This window comes from Leptonychotes weddellii, chromosome 4 (assembly GCF_054177405.1).
Source record: "Leptonychotes weddellii isolate Sample4059 chromosome 4, ASM5417740v2, whole genome shotgun sequence".
Lineage (NCBI taxonomy): Eukaryota > Metazoa > Chordata > Mammalia > Carnivora > Phocidae > Leptonychotes > Leptonychotes weddellii.
In genome coordinates, this window is record NC_138372.1 from 36,195,134 (window position 1) to 36,215,768 (window position 20,635).

Here is a 20,635-nt window from a genome sequence, read left to right on the forward strand (position 1 = left end):
TCGCTACATCCCTGCCAACACCTGTTGTTTCTTGTGTTGTTAATTTTAGTCATTCTGACGGGTGTGAGGTGGTTATCTCATTGTAGTTTTGATTTGCATTTCCCTGATGATGAGTGATGTTGAGCATCTTTTCATGTGTCTGTTGGCCATCTGGATGTCTTCTTTGGCAAACTGTCTCTTCATGTCTTCTGCCCATTTCTTAACTGAATTATTTGTTTTTTCGGTGTTGAGTTTGATAAGTTCTTTATAGATTTTTGATACTAACTCTTTATCAGATATTGTTTGCAAATATCTTCTCCTATTCTGTAGGCTGCCTTTTAGTTTTGTTGTTTCCTGTGCTGTGAAGAAGATTTTTATCTTGCTTTTGTTTCCCTTGCCACCTGGGATGCCTCTAATAAGAAGTTACAGCAGAGGTTGTTTGGGATTCAGTGATGTCATTCACTGTCTCCATTTCTCAGTTCTCTTTGGACTTATCTTGGATACACTAGTCAACTGGCCAAACATGGCTTGAGGGACCAACTTAAAGTGTCCACACTGCCTGCCAGAGACTGGTTGGCCACTTTCCCTGTGCGCCTTCACCCAAAGGGTAAGATTTATCCTAAGGATTCCAAATTGGACAAGTTTTTGGACCCTCAGGGCTCAGCACAGTATTTTGCCAGTAACAGTGGTCCGAAAGGTGCTGGTGGGCATGAACCGCAAAGCAGCTACCTCACTTAAAATTTAAGCACAGGTAGCAGTATTGGAGTAAAGGGAGAAATTTTACTCATTCACCTTTTCCAGCATAGACTCCAGGTCAAGCGCCAGGACCAGGATGGAAGCCTGCCTGGCGGGGGCCGGTCTTCCGGCTCTCGCGCGGGGCGCCCCCTGGAGGCGACGGTGGGGGTGACGGCAGGGACGGCGGCGGGGGTGGGAAAGCGGCCGAGCCCGCTGGGCCTGAGAGCGAGGTAGCGAGCGCTGTGCGACTCCGCGGACGTTCCCCCGCGCGCCGCGCCCCACGTCGCGCCCAGCCTCCGTCGCCTTCCGCCGGACTGCACCGCCAGGAAGATGCGCCTCAAGAGCCAGGTAGCCGCGCCTCTGGTCGGCCCCGCGCCCCTGACTCCCCGCCCACACGCTGTCACGGTCGTCCGCGGCCGCGCGGCCACGTGGCTGCGACTCCACCGTTCCCGGCGACCAGCCCGGCCACCCCGATTCCCAAGGAGGGCGTGGGAGCCCCTGCAGTTGGGAATCGCCGCGCGCGCCTTTGGCGGGAGGACTCCCGGCGACCCCTCCCCCGCCCATCTGGCGGCTCTGTTCCCGCTGGGCTCCGGGCCATTACACCCGCTGGCCTCCCGAGACTCCCCTGGCCTCAGGGGAGACAACCGAAAGTTGGAAGAGCGCGCGCCCCCTCCCCTGCGACTGTGGACCCTGCCGCGCGGAGAAGCCGCCGCCCTGCGCCACTCCCCTCTGCGCCTTTCCCGAGCTGTCCTCGGAGTGGTTTTGCTGAACTAGCTGGTGGCGCCAAAAAGTCCGGGCGGCTTCGGGCGAGCAGGGCCCCAGGGTGCTGGGCGAGCGGGCGCGGATCCTCTGGGGGCCCCTCTGTCTGTGTGACTTCGCTAATTGTTGAGAAGCAGCACTTTCCGATGCTTTCCCCCCATTACTGCCCGCTGTGGACCTGGGCTTGGGATATTTCTGGATGAGATTGAGAGGGCGCTTCTGTTGCACTAAGCAGTGCTCTTGGTTAACCGAGGAAAAAGGCTCAGGTGTTGGGTAGGGTCGGTCTGTGTTTTGTGGTTTTTGTTTCCCTTTGGCCTGGGGGTTGTCAAACGTTTCGGATTTAGTAAACACACGCCCTGAAGTCTTGAACTTGCTGGAGAGAATTCGTTTCTAAAAGGGACCGAAGCTCTCCTCCCCCAGCATATGTTAAGGGACTTAGGTAGACCCCAGGGAAGCCGAGGGGAGGGGCTTCTAGAAAACAACTCCAGGTTTGGGGGAAAGTGAGTCATATTGATTCCCAAGGTGTTAGCCGGGACCGCTCAAGGGTGGTAATTCAAGTAAAATCTTCCCCCTGGAGATTCAAATACCTGCCTCTATAACGCAGTTTGGCAGGAGCCTTGTGGGATCCTGAAAGCCTACCTGTGTCCCTTACCTAGCTGCTTTATTTTACTAGAACCCCTTTAAAGAGGCTGCCTCACTTTACTCTCCTGCACTTGTGTGCCTAGTTTTTTCATATTTTATAATACTTGCAAATTGACACTGAACAAGCTTTAACCTCAGTCATTTCAGAATAAAAGTGAAATGTGAATGGAGCTTCATTCATGAGGGAAGTAGTCTGTGTGAAGTGTTTTGTAAATGTGAGTGGGTAGAATTTTAAACTGAATAAAATTAATGTAATGAGGAATCAAAAGGTTCAATCCAGATGTTTGCCTGCATGCATCCCTAATAAAGTGACAGTGCAGTGCTGCACAGTGCCTTTCCTTGTGGTTCTTGGGTGAAGTGGGCTGTGGCACTGTGGTTGACTAAGAACAAGTGGATGGTTGGATTCCTTCCATTCATCTTCTAAGGCACTAACCATTTCTTGGGGCTGATGGGGTTGTGACCCACCCACCTATGTAGAGGATTTCCCCCCTCTCCAACTACTTTAGAAATATATGAGGGATTTACGTGCAGATTTTCATTTAAAGAACTTGTAAAGTAATCCTCTTTAGTTATCATTAGTACTAGACCCTGAAACCCTTGCTTGCCTGTTAAGATGAGGTGCCTGGATGTGATTGTAATAGAGGCGGGTTGTGATTTAGAGCTGGTTGCCTTACTAATTCCACTACATAGTGTGTGTTTTGAATTAACAGAGAACTCCTTACCTTTGTGTAGAGGAAATATAATTCAGATATTCTTGGTTCAGGTCTGATCCCACCACTCAGTAGTTATGTGACCTTGCATAATTAATTTCTTGATTCTACCATCACCTCCCCCTTTATTCCCAGTAGACCAATGGGGATAACCTTTAACATGGGAATTTAAATGAAATACTCTGTATATAAAAAATGAAATACTATGCAAGTACAGTGCCTGGCATGTAGGCATTCAGTAAATACTCCTATTGTTAACTATCCATAAGCAGTAGCTATTCCCATCACTAGTACTGTATTTACTTAAAATACCTACCTACCTATGGTTGGAGAGAGAGATTGACTGCAAAGGGGCAGGAGGGAACTCTCTGGGGTGATTGAAATATTCTATATCTTGATTGGGGTGTTGATTAAGAGGGTGTATCCATCTGGCAAAACCCATCAAACTGAACCATTAAGATCTGTGCATTTGATTGTATGTACATTACATCTCAATAAAGTTAATTTAAAACATTAACCTCCAAATGTGTTAAGTACATATCTTTTGGGAGGTGGTAGTTGACGTACCAGCCTAATTCTGCATAATCTAGTAATTTATTTCCAGAAGCCCCTCTGCATATGAGCATATCTTCTTCATAAGTTGGGTCTTCATATGTTGGGTCTTAAGAAACAGAAAGAAGGTCCTCTCATTTTTCAGATTGTTGTCAGGAGTGATGGTCCATGGAGAAGAATGATTGTTTGGCTCATTCTGAGATGGTATTTAATTTGAAACTTACATATACTATTAGTTTTTACTAAATAGCTTTTTAAAAACCAGATTAAAATGTTTTATTTGATCCAGTAGTGCTTGTTTGCATAACATACCCATCCAGTAAGCAGTTTCTGAAAGGTCATAGTCATTTTTTGTCCCTTTCCTTTCTTTCAATAAATTCTTTATATTGTTTGTAGTTAAGTGATACCTAACATGCTTTTAGCATGGTACCAGGCACTTAGTAAATGCTAATTTATGCTAGCTGTTATTATTATTATTTTTTTAAAGATTTATTTATTTATTTGACAGAGAGAGACATAGCGAGAGAGGAAACACAAGCAGGGGGAGGGGGAGAGGGAGAAGCAGGCTTCCTGCCGAGCAGGGAGCCCGATGTGGGGCTTGATCCTAGGACCCCGGGATCATGACCTGAGCAGAGGGCAGACGCTTAACGACTGAGCCACCCAGGTGCCCCGCTAGCTGTTATTATTAAAACTGATGTATTCAGGGCACCTGGGTCTCGGTCTGTTAGGTGTCTGCCTTCAGCTCAGGTCATGATCCCAGGGTCCTGGGATCGAGTCCCTCATTGGGTTCCCTGCTCAGTGGGGAGTCTGCTTCTCCCTCTGCCCCTTCCCCCTGTTCGTGGTCTCTCTCTCAGATGAGTAAATAAAATCTTTTAAAAAATTGATATATTCATATCTTTTTTGGGGGGTCAGAAATCAACATTATGCATGTTTTAATGGCAATTCACTATAAAGATGCTGTGAAAAACAGTTGTTTTTCTGAAGCTTCTCTCCGTGGCTGGTAGATGACCTTCTGTGTCTCCACATGATCTTTTCTCTGTGTGTCTGTGTCGTAATCACCTCTTCTTATAAAACACTAGTCATTTGAATTAGGGCCCACTCATATGACTTCATTTTACCTTAATTACTACCTCTTTAAAGGCCCTATCTCCAAATAGTCATATTCTGAGGTACTGGGTGTTTTAGGACTTTAGCATATGAATTCTGGGGATGGGGGGCACAATTCAACCTACTACACATGGTATCTAGTAAAAAGCTGTATTGATTCTTTCAAAATAGCTCAGCACATAGAATATGAAACAAGTCAGATTTTTACTCTTGTTTTAGAACAGTTCAATTTGGATCTAAATGTTGTAGTTCCCTGTTGCAATGAGAAACCCAAACTTATCCATCAGGTACACACACACACACCTTTTACATGTAAGGTCAATTACAACTGAAGAAGAGTTAAGGTCATTGTCTAAGCTGAGTTTAATCCATGACTGGGTCCCCTAAAAATCATGTCCTTCATTGATTGAGAAAGCTAGCTACAGTGGCTTCCTAATCTTTCTGGCTTTCTAACACTTTGGGTAATGAAGGTAGAAGTTTTGGCTCTCTGGAAAGAAACCATTTACCCCTTTGATACCTTAATACCTAGTTCTGTCTTTTGAGCCCTTTGTTTGACTTTCCAGATTATCTCTGCAACAAAATAATTATACTAATCCCTTAATACATATTTCCTACATATTCAAGTCATGAATTTATGGACCCAAATTTACTGCACAAGCAACCTTTGTTCCTCAAATCAGAGCCTGGAGATAGTTTACTCAGAGCTACTTGAACTGCCCACTTCATGGTTTATTTCCCTTACGAGTTTGAGGTTCATCTTGGCTCCTTGTGTTCATGCATCAGGATGTGATATTTTATCTAAAGAAAAAAAGTCTCTAAACTTACATTGTGCAAAAATGGCTCTCAAATGCATTATGTGTGTTACTCTCAGTTTGTGCTAATATGCACAGCCTCTGAACAACTGGCAAAGTGGCTAGTGTTGACGTTGCAGCTGCCACGGAGTTCCCAGTTGCTTTAGGAATTTTTACATTTTATTAGTGTAATGACAGAATTTACAGTTACCCACAGTGTGTTCATTACAAACACTTATTATCTATAATACCAGTTTGATGCTTGATCTTATATTTCTTTTAATAGAAATGTTACAGCTTTTATATTTAATTATAATGGGGATTAATCATCACTTATATCAGTTTTCACCTACAAGCAAAAATCTTGGAACAGATTATAGTTGAGATGAGGCTATTAGATTTAAAATTCAATGCCAACAAAGCTTTCTTTTTTTTGACTTTTAAAATTTCCATTAACAAAAACTTGCTAATATCACTGAGCCTCATTTCACAAGACTGATCTGATGATTGACTGACTCATTCATTCAATGAGTATTTATTGAGTGTCCAGTATGGGCAAGGCCCAGTTGTAGGTGCTTGGGATATAACAGTGAACAAAATTCAAATATCCCTGTCAGCAAGGGTCCAAGGGGAGATAGACATTAAAAATAGCCATAATAAACAAGTACATTATATAGCATGTTAGAAGGTTACAAGTGTTGGGGTGGGGAGAAGTAGAGTAGGATAGGAGAAGTAGAGTAGGGGATCAGGAGCTTGGGTGGGAGATTGTGATCTTAAATAGGGTAGGCCTCACTGAGAAAGTGATACCTGAAGAAACTTGATGGCAGTAAAGAAGTTAGCCATGTGGCTATGTGGAGAATAAGCAGAGGGAATAGCCAGAGGATAGGCTCTAAGGCAGGGGTGTACCTAGAAGGCTTCAAGGAACTTCAAGGAAGACAGCGTAGGCTAGAGAGGAGTGAGCGAGAAGGAAAAAAGATTATATATACATTGGATTATAATGTTTGTATGCTGAATAAATATTATCATGGTTCATCATCCACTGATAAGTAGATAGATGCTTAACTTACATACTAAGCACATTGTAGGGGCTCTGCATATGCTTGCTGAATGTTCTTTTGGCAAATGAATCGGCGCTTATAAGAACCGGTCCTGAACCTCAGTAGAAAAAGGAATAGGCTTCTGGAATTGTTGCTGATTCTGGTGCCAGCAAAAGTTAGAACTGGAGCTGGGAAAGGGGAAGGGCAGGAAACTAACATGGAGATGCCAGCATGCAGGTGACTGAGTCTTGCCAGACTGTGGCCACACTGACTTCACTAGGGAGTCAATTTTTCATGTGGACTTAAATGTTTGGTACTGAAAAATTCCTTTTCAGTTTGATTTTTTTTTTTAAGATTTTATTTATTTATTTGACAGAGAGAGACACAGCCAGAGAGGGAACACAAGCAGGGGGAGTGGGAGAGGGAAAAGCAGGCGTCCTGCAGAGCAGGGAGCCTGATGTGGGGCTCGATCCCAGGACCCTGGGATCATGACCTGAGCCGAAGGCAGACGCCCAATGACTGAGCCACCCAGGTGCCCCTCAGTTTGATTTTTGTCCTCATGATTTGAACTTTTAACCAGAAAGAAGAAATTCTAGTGTAGAGGATATTCTTGATTTGAAAGCTTGAGATGTGTCAACCTCAGGATTCCCATACCATAGCATTATTCTTTCTTGTTTACATCTTATTGGATAGATCTCATAATTATCATATTTGCGTATTTTGTTTACAGTTTACAAAGTATTTTTATATATATTATTTGTCCCTCACAACAGATGTATGTGTAGTCCACCATAGCCATTATTACATTTTGGAATGGGTGTCTTCCATTTGTCCTCTAGATCTGCTCTCTATCCTTTTCCACATCCTTTCTGTGGCCTTGGAGGCTGACCTTTATAGATTGCATCAGTGGGGTCCATTGCCCTCTTGCTTTGGGAAGGATTCAGCTAGTGGTGTACTAGCAGGATGTCTGAGGGCAGAAAGAGAGGTCCAGGTATTTATTCCCCCAGGTCCCACTCTGCTAGGCTATTGGTTAGCAGTGGTGTGTGAAGGCCACAGCCCCTACCCATCCTACAGCTATAGTTCTCTCTCTGGGTTCTCTAAGGTCTAAGGGATGGCAGAGGGTCTCCACTCCTGCTGGCCCAGGGTGCTTCATCTCCCTTGATGAATTTCCTTCATTAAATCCTGTTTAATTTTACTCTTTGAGTATGCCTTCCATTTCCTGTCTGGGGCTCTGACTGAGACACAGCTTTCAAGATGACAACCTAGAGAAGTCGGGTGACTTGCCCAATGATAGAAATCTGGTAAGTGACAGAGTAGGGACTTGAATCCTAGTTTTGTGACTCAGAGACACAATTAATTTTAAATATACCTTTGTGAATATATTCCAACTGGTGGATACTGTTGAGAAACCTTTCCATTTTGGTCTCCAGTTAAAAGTATATTATATGGGATATTATGTATTGGTATTTCCTTAAATGTGGAAAGGCTTTTGTAAAAAGTAGGGGTCTTTAGAAAGAAATACTGTTCTCTTTCTTGCCCTCAAACAGACGAATTCCTTAACATGTCATATCTTCATAAGAAAAGCATGGAAACAAAATCAGGAAGCAATTAGCTGGTTTGCTTTTGGTTATTCATGGTGATGAAAAATAGGGATAGTGTGTATAGTTAATAATCTGTGATTTTCCCTTTCATCTTTCTGTTGGTCTACCATAAAATCCTCTTTACTATTTGTCCTACTTTCCCCTCCAACTGTTCACCAACACCAAACATTGTCTCTAAGATGTAGATCTGACCCTATCATTTCCCTGTCCCCCACTATCCAGAGGATGAAGCCTAAGCTTATTGGCTTCTCTTTCTTCATCTATCCTTACCCTTATATCTAACTTCATGGACCTCAATTTCTCCAATTTAAATCCTCTACTTGCTTCAATATTAAATTATTTGCAGTTGACCAAACATGCTTCATATTTGCTTTTGCCAACTTGCATTTGTTGTTTTCTCTGCCTACAATATCAATCATCCTTGCCCCTGAGCCCTAGTGTCTGCCAAGAGAACCACATACCCATCAGAGTTCTGTTGGAAATCATCACATGAAACCTTGTGGACCCCACAGGCAGAACTGCCACATTTGAGGAAAAAAGCCAAACTGCTTGAGGACAGGATCTAGATTTTATTCATCACTATATCCCCTGAATTCTGGGGCCTTGTACTTAGTGGATGATCAACAAGTATTTATTGAGCAAATGACTCAGTGTAAGGCTCTTTCAACCAAAATCTTTATAAGAAAAGTTTTGAAGTTGTTTTTACTGATTTGAATTAAAATATCAGAAAGATAGGGTGAGGGTGGTAGCAAGGAAGAGATAAAAAGCAAAAATTCTGGGTTGCCATCAACTAGAGTTTCTGTATAGGGAGTCCATGCCATGGAGTTATGTTTTTGCTACCAGAGGCCCGAGTAGGACTCCGTACAACTTTGGTCTCTTATCCAATATATGGACACCTGTGGTTGACCTGTGTTTGCCTGCTCTGCTCCTATTATAGAAGGGATTTTTCTTTTTTTTTTTTCCCCCCTGAAGATTAGTTGGCCATCTTTTCCCTACATCTCTGATATTAAAGATCTTTTAGTTCTCACAGCATGAGTTTCTGAACAAAGGGTCATCTGGGAAGCAGCAGTTTTGAGGATCTTACTTAGGTCATTGGAACTAGTGTTCTGGAAAGTGCCTGATGCATAACTGTAATAATAGAAGTCAGATCCCAAGTTTGTATTACAAGTGAGTGTTTTGTACTACACACTCTCCCTGTCCACTCATACTATCACTTGTTGAGGGGAAAATGATACTAACTATAATACTATACTGTAATTTGAAGTCCAATTACTATGTTGTTTGAGACATATGGCAGAAGGACAGAGCCCAAGAAACTTTAGTATACATGGGACATCCTTATTGTGCATTGAAATAGTATTTCTCTCTCCTCTGAGGATGTGATCTATTCTTTTGAGGTGTAAATTTTGCAAGGTTAGAATATTGTTATAATAAAATAAATTCAAAATACAAGTGGAATCAAAACATTTTTACCAAATTAAAGTAAGTTTGAATTATTTTTACCGATTTTTGAAATGGGAGAATCACACTCTATAAGGGAGAAGTGATCAGAGTAAACAAGAATTTAGTGATCTGTCCTCTAGTTACAAAATGTTGTCCTATGGAATCACAATGGGCCTGCTTTTCTGCTTTTCTACATAAGTTCTGTTCAATGGGAGACATGCTTTAGTTCATAAGACAGAGAAGAGACTTAATAAATTTGCCAAACCAAATGGGGATAACCAATACTGTAAGGACTGTCATAGTAGTCTTTTACTCTATGGAAAATTGTACATATATGGGATGGAGTGACATTCAGCTGGGATGAGGACAGGTTGGGACATATAGGGAAAAAAACCAAACCACAAAAAATTAAGGTGGGAAATGTTTGTGAGTAGCAGTATTTGTAGAGAACCTTTCACTTTTCTCTTACATGTTTCTGCATAGAAAGAGTGGTATAAAAGGAACATGAAAATTGAAGAATAAAAAGTAAAAACAGAACTCTGAACAAATGGTAAGAATTCTGAGATAATGTCTTTATCCAAGTGTTCCTGCTCCTGTATTCATTATCCTGGTTTATGGCACTGTCATTTACCTGGGCAGAAGAATGCTGAGGAATTCCTGTAGATCCATCCTTCTACCTTACCATCTACATTTAGTTTCAGTCTCTGGGTCCAGATAGTCAATTTGATTTCTTTAATTAGTTAAGTGCCTAGTATATGCCTTATTCAGAGAGGGAGAATGATATAGATAAAAATTATTGCCCTTGTGGAACTTATATTTTCTTAAGCATCATATTTTTCTGATTTGAAGATAAGATTTCTGAAATGGAAACTCATTTTAACAATCAATGTTTGGAAAAAAAACCCATGAAACTAAGACTTAGTGGGTTGTGCTGTGGTTATCATTACCTGTACATGGACAAACTTAGTGAAGCTCATAGGAGGTATCTGTTCAACTGTCACCTCAGTTGTACTTTTTGCATTTGGAACTCCCATACACAATTGAATTTTAACTTAAATTTGTATCCCTGATTGTCATTTAAATTCAAAAGTCAAAAAGCACATGAAAAGATGTCCAGCATTATTAGTCATTAGTGAAATGCAAATCAAAACCACGATGAGATATCACTTCACATCCACTAGCGTGGCCATAATAAAATAATAATAATAATGGCTGACGAAGATGTGGAGAAATTGGAACCTCATACATTGCTGGTAGAATTGTAAAATGGTGCAGCGACTGTGGAAAAGTTAGCCAGTTCCTCAAAATGTTAGATATAGAATAACTATATGACCTCCACAGGTCCACTCCTATGTGGGTACCAAGAATTGAAAGCAGTCATTCAGATACATGTACACACATGTTCATAACAGAACTCTTCACAATAGCCATAAAGTGGAACCAGCCCAAATGTCCATCAATGGATGAATGGATAAACAAATTGTAGTATATACATACAATGGGATATTCTTCAACTATGAGGGGGAATGAAGTTCTGTTACAGGCTACAACATGGATGAACCTCCACAATATACTGAAAGAAGGGAAAGAAACCAGAAACAAAAGGTGACACATGATTCTGCTTATATGAAATATCCAGAATAGATAGGTCCAAAGAATGAGAAGGAAGATTCGTGGTTGCCAGGGACTAGGGATGGGGTGGGAATGGGGAGAAACTGCTTAACGAGTTAGGGGGTTTTACTTTGGAGTGATCGGAATGTTTTAGAACTAGACAGAGGTGGTGGTTGCACAATTGCCAGTGTACTAAATGCCACTGAATTGTTTAAAGTGGTTAATTTTATATGATGTAAATTTCACCTTGATAAATTATTTTTTAAAAATATTATACTATGAGGCAAAATGGAAATAAAAGTTATCATGTGCCCTGAAGTTTGCCTGTCATATACTATTCAGTGCAATTAAAAACAGAATAAATGGTCAGATCTCTTTCTAAAGATCCTAGAATTTTCAGAGTTTCAGAGTTCAGAGATTGTTATGACCTTTTCGTGTCATTAAGGACTGCCATATAGGCACCTGACATCTGCATGTCAAAAGCTTGACTTCCGGTAGAAGCTGTATGATACAGGTATAACTGGGGTATCTACATTCCTTTTCCCCTCAGCAGCTCAGAGCACATCAGTATCCCCCATTTGGGACTCATAAATGATTTTGCCTTTTTTTTGTAGTTGTCATGAGTGAGCACTGGTGCAGAGCTGCAACTTGCCTGGGACAGGTGGATCCAGAACCGAGATCCAGAGCAGTGACAAAGGAGTTTGTGAAACAGTCTCCTGCTATTACCATATTGAGGAGGGCCTAGGCAGGCTGTAGCTGAGGATATGCTAGACTGGGTCCTCTCATAACTATGACACTGCTACCAGCATGATCCCATTTACAGCAGCAGTATTCCCACTGTCATTTGCCAAGTCTCAGACAGCCCTAGGAATCCAGTGACACTGTGAGCTCATGTTTCTATGCCCCTACAGGCCCAGAACTCTGACCTATTCCATCTCTTGGAGTCTGGATGGACAAAGCTGTCTGCTTACTTCTTATAGGTACCTTGAGTGCCTTGTAGTACTCAAGCATGATTTATACAATCAAGGTGATTTTTCTTCTTTTTCTCTTATTGGAGAAAAATATAAATAAACACATGTTTACTATCCAGCAGAGCATCTCCATACATTAGAAAGTATCAAAATTTTGAATAACCAAATGCAGAAGAAACCTTGATGCCTTTTGAGATTGTAATATCACTCCTTAACATATCAAAGAGACCAAGTTCCCAGCATGGATTATGAAAAGCAGAGTCCCTGTGATGCTCTGCTTAGCTATCAATGGCCAAAAATGATGGATAAGATCTTTGCATAATAGCTTCTGTTTATTCACAAAATTATATACAAATTTAGTTTTCAAAGTTTGAATCTTAGCCAGGCTTTAATAGTTGTTGTTTTCTTTGATATCATTTTTAATCTTAATACCATTAGGCAGGGTATGTATTCTCCAAGTAAGCTACAGAGACCATGGGCCCCCTTGCTCCCTTTTATTTTACTCAGGCCAACTTATACGTGTTTCCTTTTATTTATTTATTTATTTATATATATATATTTTTTAATTTTTTTTTTTATACGTGTTTCCTAACTAACCCCTACAGTCACCTGAGTTTGTAATTCCCAACAGAGATTGAAGTTTTGCAGTTACATGTAATTGTGCAAAGAATTTACAGTAAAATCAAATACTTTAATAGTACATACTGAGTTTCTGGGCACTGTTTTAAGTGTTTTATCTGTATTAACTAACTAATGGAAGCTCACAACCTCATTAGGTAGGTGTGGCTACCATGGAGGTGTGCCATTCAGACCTCTGTTCAAGAGAGAATTGACTTTATCTGTGAGGAGTGAAGTTAGATGACAGCCTCCAATCGCAGCACCTTTAGGTCATGCTTTTTCCTGGATAGCCCCCGCCAGTGACTAAGCATGGGGGAGATGTAGAACCTGACCATTTTTTCCCAATGTGGGACTCCTCCTGTTGGAAATCTTTGTTCCAGTGCTCCCCTTGGCCAGGCCTTTGTCTGATCTTCATCGTGGTCTGAGGTTCTCCCTCTCCAATTCTACTTCCTGTCCTCTATATTTTCATAATAAACGGATAAATCTCCTGCATGCTTGACCCTGTTTAGTCTCTACTTCTGGGAGGATACAACTGATACAGGTAGGTATTATTATTATCCTTATTTTACAGATGAGGAAGACAAGGCACAGAGAAGTGGCTCAAGGTCTCCTGGTTAAATGGGTTTCAATGTCTTTAATCATGTTCTTAACACATTATGGTATGTTACCTCCCCATTCTAAGGTTCTTATCTATCCAATTAAGTATGCTTTGTATGGCAGAAACTCTCTGGGTTCTAGAAATAAAGAAATGTATAATATAGCCCCTTATCTCAAGAAACCCGTAATCTAGTGGAGAAAACAAAAGGGAAATAAGAAGACAGTTTCAGTCTTTCCTCTCAGTGCAATGATGAGATGTGTGCAGGGCGTCTTGTGAGTCTAGAGGGAAAGAACTTAATTTGTGTCATTTCTCACTTCCTCTACCCCGGTATGGACATCCCCTTCCTCTTCTTATCCCCCTATCCCATGCCATCAGACTCATCTGAGATGCCTATCATGTTCTCTGACCTCCCTCTGACCTCCCAAAACTGAGTTGGGCATGATTGTTCTGTATTTTTTTTTTTAAGATTTTATTTATTTATTTGACAGAGAGAGACACAGTGAGAGAGGGAACACAAGCAGGGGGAGTGGGAGAGGGAGAAGCAGGCTTCCCTCCGAGCAGAGAGCCCGATGCGGGGCTCGATCTCAGGGCCCTGGGATCTCAACCTGAGCCGAAGGCAGACGCTTAACCGACTGAGCCACCCAGGCGCCCCTGTTCTGTATTCTCGTAGGAACCATCTGTCTTACCATCTCATAGCCACCTTAGTTGATGTTTACTCCTTGCCTCCTGCTTGTCCATGTGCATGGTGCCTAGTGGCATGCCTAGCTACAGAAGTCTTTGTTGCATCAATGAATGAGGAGAATCATTTGTTTGCTTGGCCTGTTAACTCCCAAACCTTGAACCTTTCAAGGTGTGAGTAGAAAAGAGATGTTGGAAGAGAATGCACAGGAGGCATTTCTTCTCCTTTAAAATTTGGGTTCAAACATGGACAAATGCTTTCTATCTTATTTATTATATAGATATGTTAGGCTGATATTTTTATTCATTCATCCATGCATCCATCCAACCATCCATCCATCCACCCATCCATCCATTTGTTTATTGAGTCTGTCAACACATGTCTATGGAGTGCCCTCTGTGTGTCAGGCACAGTACTAGGTACTGTTCATAGTGATGAAGGAGAGGCACAGTCTCTGACCTCAAGGAGTTTTCATTCTGGCAGGGTAATTAAGTTCTAAACAAATACAACCTGAATGTCTCCCAGGCCCCTCCAGTTCGTGGATCTTAGATGAGGTCACTTTAAATCTTTGTCAGTAGATCCAGTGTATCTATATTCTTCCACGTACCAAATGGCATGCTGTCAGTTCTGTTCCTCTCTTATGTCTCTATGGGCATCCTCAAAGCCTATTTTTTTCTTGCATATGAAATAACGCCTATCACTGATACATGCTTGGTAATTGAATAAACCTTTCACAAATTGAATATTTTTATCATTATTGCTAATATAATCATATAATATATCCTGCTACTTACATTTCTACTTTCCTTCTCCTCTGATGCCTCATTCTCACCAGATTTCCTGGCCCCTGTGTGCTGTTCTATTTGTTGCTATAAAGCTGCCTATACCTTTCTTTTTTTTTTTTTAAAGATTTTATTTATTTATTTGAGAGAGAGAGAATGAGAGACAGAGAGCATGAGAGGGAGGAGGGTCAGAGGGAGAAGCAGACTCCCTGCCGAGCAGGGAGCCCGATGCGGGACTCGATCCCGGGACTCCAGGATCATGACCTGAGCCGAAGGCAGTAGCTTAACTGACTGAGCCACCCAGGCGCCCCTGCCTATACCTTTCCACCACTGTTGGAAACACCTACACGATGTGACCTTCTGGTTTATCAGCTTCCTCTATGGCCACTGTCTCAAGATTGCTGTTCCTTTGTGAGAATCTGCAATACTGTACTACTAAGACTTGCTATGCTCATCTCATCACCTAACCACTGTTCTCCCCCCTCTTGGAGCATCTGTTCTTTCTCCTGCCAGTTTGAGTTTGTTGCCATTTTCCATACTTCCAGATCTCAGGTGCTCCCCTCTCTCCAGTCAATAGTGAAGCATTTTCCTCTTTTTATGTCTATCTGCTTTTGTAGGGATCCCATGACGTTGTAGCTTGGGCTTCTAGTGAGAGTTATTTTATTATCAGATGTCTTTCGCTTTCTTGCACTGTTAAATGTTGCTTTCAGTTAGAACCTTCCACCGTAGCTGGAACCACTGATCCCATCCAACTTTTAGGCCCACTGTACCAGCCTCTTTTCTCATTTATGGTGGGGTTTTTTTCCCACAGGGCTTTCTGTTTTACCTCTGTTCAACCTGGAAGGTTTAAACCAAAGATGAAGGAAAAATAGGGATTAGCTAATGGAGGAAGGGAAGCAGGATTAGGTAGGGTGCAGAGAGGAGATGAGAGACCCACTAGAAGGAAGGGCCCTGTGCAAAGCCCCAGAGGCCAGGGGCAGCATGGGTGTGTGATAGAGCAAGGTGTGCTGAGAAAATGCAAGCATCGCGATGTAACCAGTGCACTGTAGAGTGCAAGGGCTTAGATGGCAAGAGGTAATCCTGGGAAGTTTGGTTGTGTCAGAACCAGGAGGGCCTCTCCTAGATACTGAGAACAGAAAAAATAATCTGGAAGTGAAACAGGTTGAGTTTTCCCAAGTGCAGGTGTTTTATTGGTAGCTAATTTTTCCCTGGCCCCTAAAAGCTGAGATACAAGCTGCTGACTTTTTGTATGCATTAAGCATGGATTGCATTTCTTCTTGGTCCTTACTCCATCATTTTTATTACCCAATGGGATTGGTCTAGACAATGTATAGACTTCTTGTCTGTTTTCTGGATCTGTTGATTGTCATGACCTGATTGTTACCTCAAGCTTCCAGAATCCAATTATCAGACCTTCTAAGTTTTGTATGTTAAGACTCTCAGATTAGTCTTTTTTTTTTTAAGATTTTCCTTTTTTTTTTTATTATGTTATGTTAGTCACCATACAGTACATCATTAGTTTTTGATGTAATGTTCCATGATTCATTGTTTGCATATAACACCCAGTGCTCCATGCACTATTACTTAAAAAGAAAATCTTTACACCCAGTGTGGGGCTCAAACTTACGACCTGAGATCATGAGTCACACTCTATGGACTGAGCCCACCAGGTGCCCCTCAACGAGTCTTTTTTACCCCCATACAAGGAATTGCCCTTGTCCAAACCCACCAGATTTGAATAGTCACCACATGGATATTTTGAAGATATAATCACCATGATAATCCTGTGACAAAAATCACATACCTACAGCAATGGAAGACTGTGCTCCCACAGGGAACTCCCATCCTGGGCATCCTTCATGGTCCCTCCCATGTGAGGCCTTGCCAGTCCATGTTTCTCTCACTTTCCTTTTAACTCTGGAATCTATTTATTCCATTCATTTGACAATTACTAATACCTCTTAAACTTCTTACTATACCATTTAGCTTTTTGTAAATTTCAGCCTTGCATCCCCAACTAATTGTGAGTTCCTTGAAGGCAGAGAACATGGAGTTAACTGCTTTGAAGCCTCCTCAAGAGTCAGTCTTGGGGCTGGAGACATAGGAGGTATTTGGTATGTACTTGCTAAATGAAACAATGGGACCACCGGCAAATGAACTGCAGGAAAGATTGAACTGCTTGGAGAACCCTGAGAAGAGCAACATGAGCCTGGGCTCTGGAACTATCAGACTTGGAGTTACAGCTCTGCTAGGCTGCTCACAGGCTGTGTGACTTAGGGAGGTAGGTTAGTTTCCCTTAGCCTCCCCCTCTATCTTTTTTTCTTTTTCTTTGTAAAACAGAGTTGATGACACAAACTTCACAGGTTTGTTTATGGATCAAATGAGATAATGTATCAGCAAATGAAATCACTGCTATTATTGTTATTCTTCATAGAAATGGCTCTTTGTGTAGGAAAAATCAGAAGGACAGGGAAAGGTTAGGGCAAATTATTTATCATGGAAAAGACTGGAAAAAGTTACTTATTTGTTGGATTAAGTAGAAGATCCTCTTTCTTGGATTGAATGCTGCTCTGGAGTTGGACTGCCTGATTTGAATTTTGGCCCCATTGTCTGCTAGCTATGCAACAGTGGGCAAGTTAACTTAAACTCGGTGTACCACAATTTTGTAATCTATAAAATGGGGATAGCAATATTTACTGCATAAAGTTATTGTGAGAAGCAAATGAAACAATCCCTGTAAGGTGCTTATTAGCACAATGCCAGGCACATAGTAAGGCTCCTGATAGGCTAGTTTTTTTTTTTTATTGCTACTTATATCAGTTACCTATTACTGTATAATTAACTACTGTAAAACTAAGTGGTTTAAAACAGTGAGTGTTTATTATTGCTCATGGGTATACAGATCAACTGGGCAGTTCTTTTGATGTCAGCTGTGCTCATTTATACATTTGCAGTCAGCTCTAGGGCAGGTAGACAGCTCTGGGATCTTGGCTGGGCTCTCTCACATGTGTGGGGTCAGTGGATTATGGGCTGTTCCAGGATGGCCTTAACGGGGCTCAGTGGGCTGTTTTCCATGTAGTCTTTCTTTTTTTTTTTTTTTTTAAGACTTTATTTATTTATTTGACAGAGAGAGAGACAGCGAGAGAGGGAACACAAGCAGGGGGAGTGGGAGAGGGAGAAGCAGGCTTCCCGCCGAGCAGGGAGCCCGACGAGGGGCTCTATCCCAGGACCCTGGGATCTCGACCTGAGCCGAAGGCAGACGCTTAACGACTGAGCCACCGAGGCGCCCCTTCCATGTAGTCTTTCTTTCTCTGGAAGGACAGTCAGGGCTTGTTCACGTGACAGCTGGGCATGAATCCAAGAGAGAGACTGACACAGCGGGATTTCTATTGCATCCTATTGGCCAAAGCAAATCACAAGGCCAGCCCAGATCCAGGCATAGGGAAATAGATTACATCTCTTGTTAGTCAGATCTACAAAGTCACATTGCAAAAGACATGGGATACAAGGAGGGGTGAAGGTTGTGGTCAGTTTTGCAGTTCTTCTACCACATTACCTTTACATTCCATCTAGAAATAATAAAAACAAATATTTGTACCATGGTTTGCAACTTACAAAGACCTTTTGCCTGAAAGCACTGAGTCTTATAATGAGACTGTGAGTTAGTATTTTTGAGCCTTTACTAGGTGCTAGAAACTATCTTAGGCACATACTTCTATTGGAATATTTTTCTTACTGTTCCAGCGATACACTGATTTGCTAACATTTGGGCAGTAGGGTTTCCTCCTCAGCCTACTGCTCTCCTGACTCTTCTAGGGTCATTTTATTTACTTTCATGGTTTCATGTTCTACCTTTATGTAGGGACATTGATACTCCAGCCTAAATCTTCCAGAATTTTGTTCTTCGTGCTTTTTAATCAGTGCTTCATAGTTGTCACATGGCCACCTCAAACTCAGCATGCCCAGATGTGTAACCAGATGTGTTATCATTTTAACATATAATTAGGATGATACTTCCCAGAGTAAAAATGCTATGAAAATACAAAATATGTTTTGTAATCTTTTGGTCCTTCTATGACTTTTATGTATGACTTTTAACTCCTTAAACTTTGAGAGACACTGCAAATGGCTTTCTGTAATTAACATTCTTAGGAAAAATACCCTTTGGATAAAGGCATTTCCTAATTGGCCTTAATCTTGGGTTGGAAGGTTGGGTCCTGGATGTAGATTGTGTAGTTTTTATTTAGGGTTTTAGTGGTGCTACTAAATATAGCATGTCCCATTTTTCCTTTTCCCTCAAACTATCTCATTGATGTAACATGAAACCAAATAGAGCAGTGCCAAACAGCTTGAAAGAGTGAATATCATGTGTTGAAAAGGAATATCACAGTATCACCTGATAAAAATAGCTTATACCCACAGCAAGCAGAGATTGGTGCACTCTAGAAGAGTGCATGCTTTTTAAAGGTTTGATTCACTTTTTTACCCTCTAGAAATTGGTAGTTGTTTGCAAAAGCTGTACCAAGTACTGGTTTGTTAGATGGGGGGAAAATAGCCTTTAAACTTGGTGGTCAAGTATAGTTCTTAAAAACAAGCAGCAGAAATGTGGTTAAAAGGGTCCTTAACTTTTCCATATTACCAGTCAAATACGTTCATATTTCTGAGGATTGAGGTAGAGGTTTGACAAAGTCAAGATTAAGAAGCCTGAAGAGGAAGGGATCATATTATTTATTTATTCTACAGTCTTAACCAAGGGACAGCATCATTTATTCATTCAACAGGCATTAACCAAGGAAATGGTTTATCTTTTTTTTTAAGATTTTATTTATTTATTTGACAGAGACACAGCGAGAGAGGGAACACAAGCAGGGGGAGTGGGAGAGGGAGAAGCAGGCTCCCCGCAGAGCAAGGAGCCCGATGCGGGACTCGATCCCAGGACCCTGGGATCATACCCGAGCCGAAGGCAGTCGCTTAACCAACTGAGCTACCCAGGCGCCCGGAAATGGTTTATCTTGGGTATCAGAGGATACAAAGGTGAAACAGACAAACTCCTCAAGAAATTTCCTGCCATGTAGGGAAGACATATTTATGCATATAAGTATGCATAAATATGTTACCATGTCAAAAGGGACAGGTATTGTCAGAAAAGTATAAAGTGATACGGAGTTTGTATGTTCTATCATTTATTCTGACAAAAATTAATTGAGTACGTACTTCTCCAGGTACTGGGTTAGGTACCTGGGACACAGCTTACACTCCAGCAGGGCATATAAATAACAAGCTAATGAACTATTAAATAAAATAATACAGGTTCTCGGGGAGAGACCTGGGGGTGTTGTTTTAGGTAGGTGATCAGGATTATGTAGAGATGAGGATGGGGAAATGAAGGTCTTTCTGAAATAAAAAACTAGACATGAGGGGCGCCTAGGTGGCTCAGTCGGTTAAGCGTCTGCCTTCACCTCAGGTCATGATCTCCAGGTCCTGGGATCGAGCCCTGCACTGAGCTCCCTGCTTGGCGGGAAGCCTGCTTCTCCCTCTCCCCTGTCCCTGCTTATGCTCTCTCTATCTCTCTCTTTCAAATAAATAAATAAAATCTTAAAAAAAAAAAAACCCAGACATGACTAGACACGGGAGAACAAAGAATGTGTTTGGAGAAGAGCATTCTAATTGGACTGGTTTGGGGGTGGGTGGGATGGGATAAGGCGGCGCAGGAGAGTTGGCAAACCTCCATCTTCTACTCTTTTGAAAGGCTCTCAAGTGGAAGTCAAGACTGACCTAGAACCAGTGGCTGGAGGCTTCAGGGGTTAAAGTCTATGCTAATAGTAGGTAGTGGAAGGGATTCCGGCACTATGTTACAATGGCATGGAACTCCAAAGGAGCACAGGAACAGAAACGGTGTCTTTTTCATCTCTATATACATGGAGCCTGTCCCAGTTTCTGACACATAGTAGGTGATCAAGAGGTGAGTTTGGAATCACATTTCTGAGCATCACACGTGTGGTTGTGTGAAATCCATGGAT

At 41.8% G+C, this 20,635-nt stretch overlaps 1 protein-coding gene across 1 annotated transcript in view; it reads left to right on the forward strand.

Moving 5' to 3' along the window:
- Window positions 1-932: 932 nt before the first annotated feature.
- The window catches only part of ELAVL4 (ELAV like RNA binding protein 4), a 143,891-nt gene continuing 124,188 nt past the window's right edge, over window positions 933-20,635 (forward strand). The window contains exon 1 of the mRNA XM_031026689.2: window positions 933-1,062. Within this exon, the coding sequence (XP_030882549.1) occupies window positions 1,045-1,062 (18 nt within the window). The 5' untranslated portion in view covers window positions 933-1,044. The remainder of the gene's footprint in view (window positions 1,063-20,635) is intronic.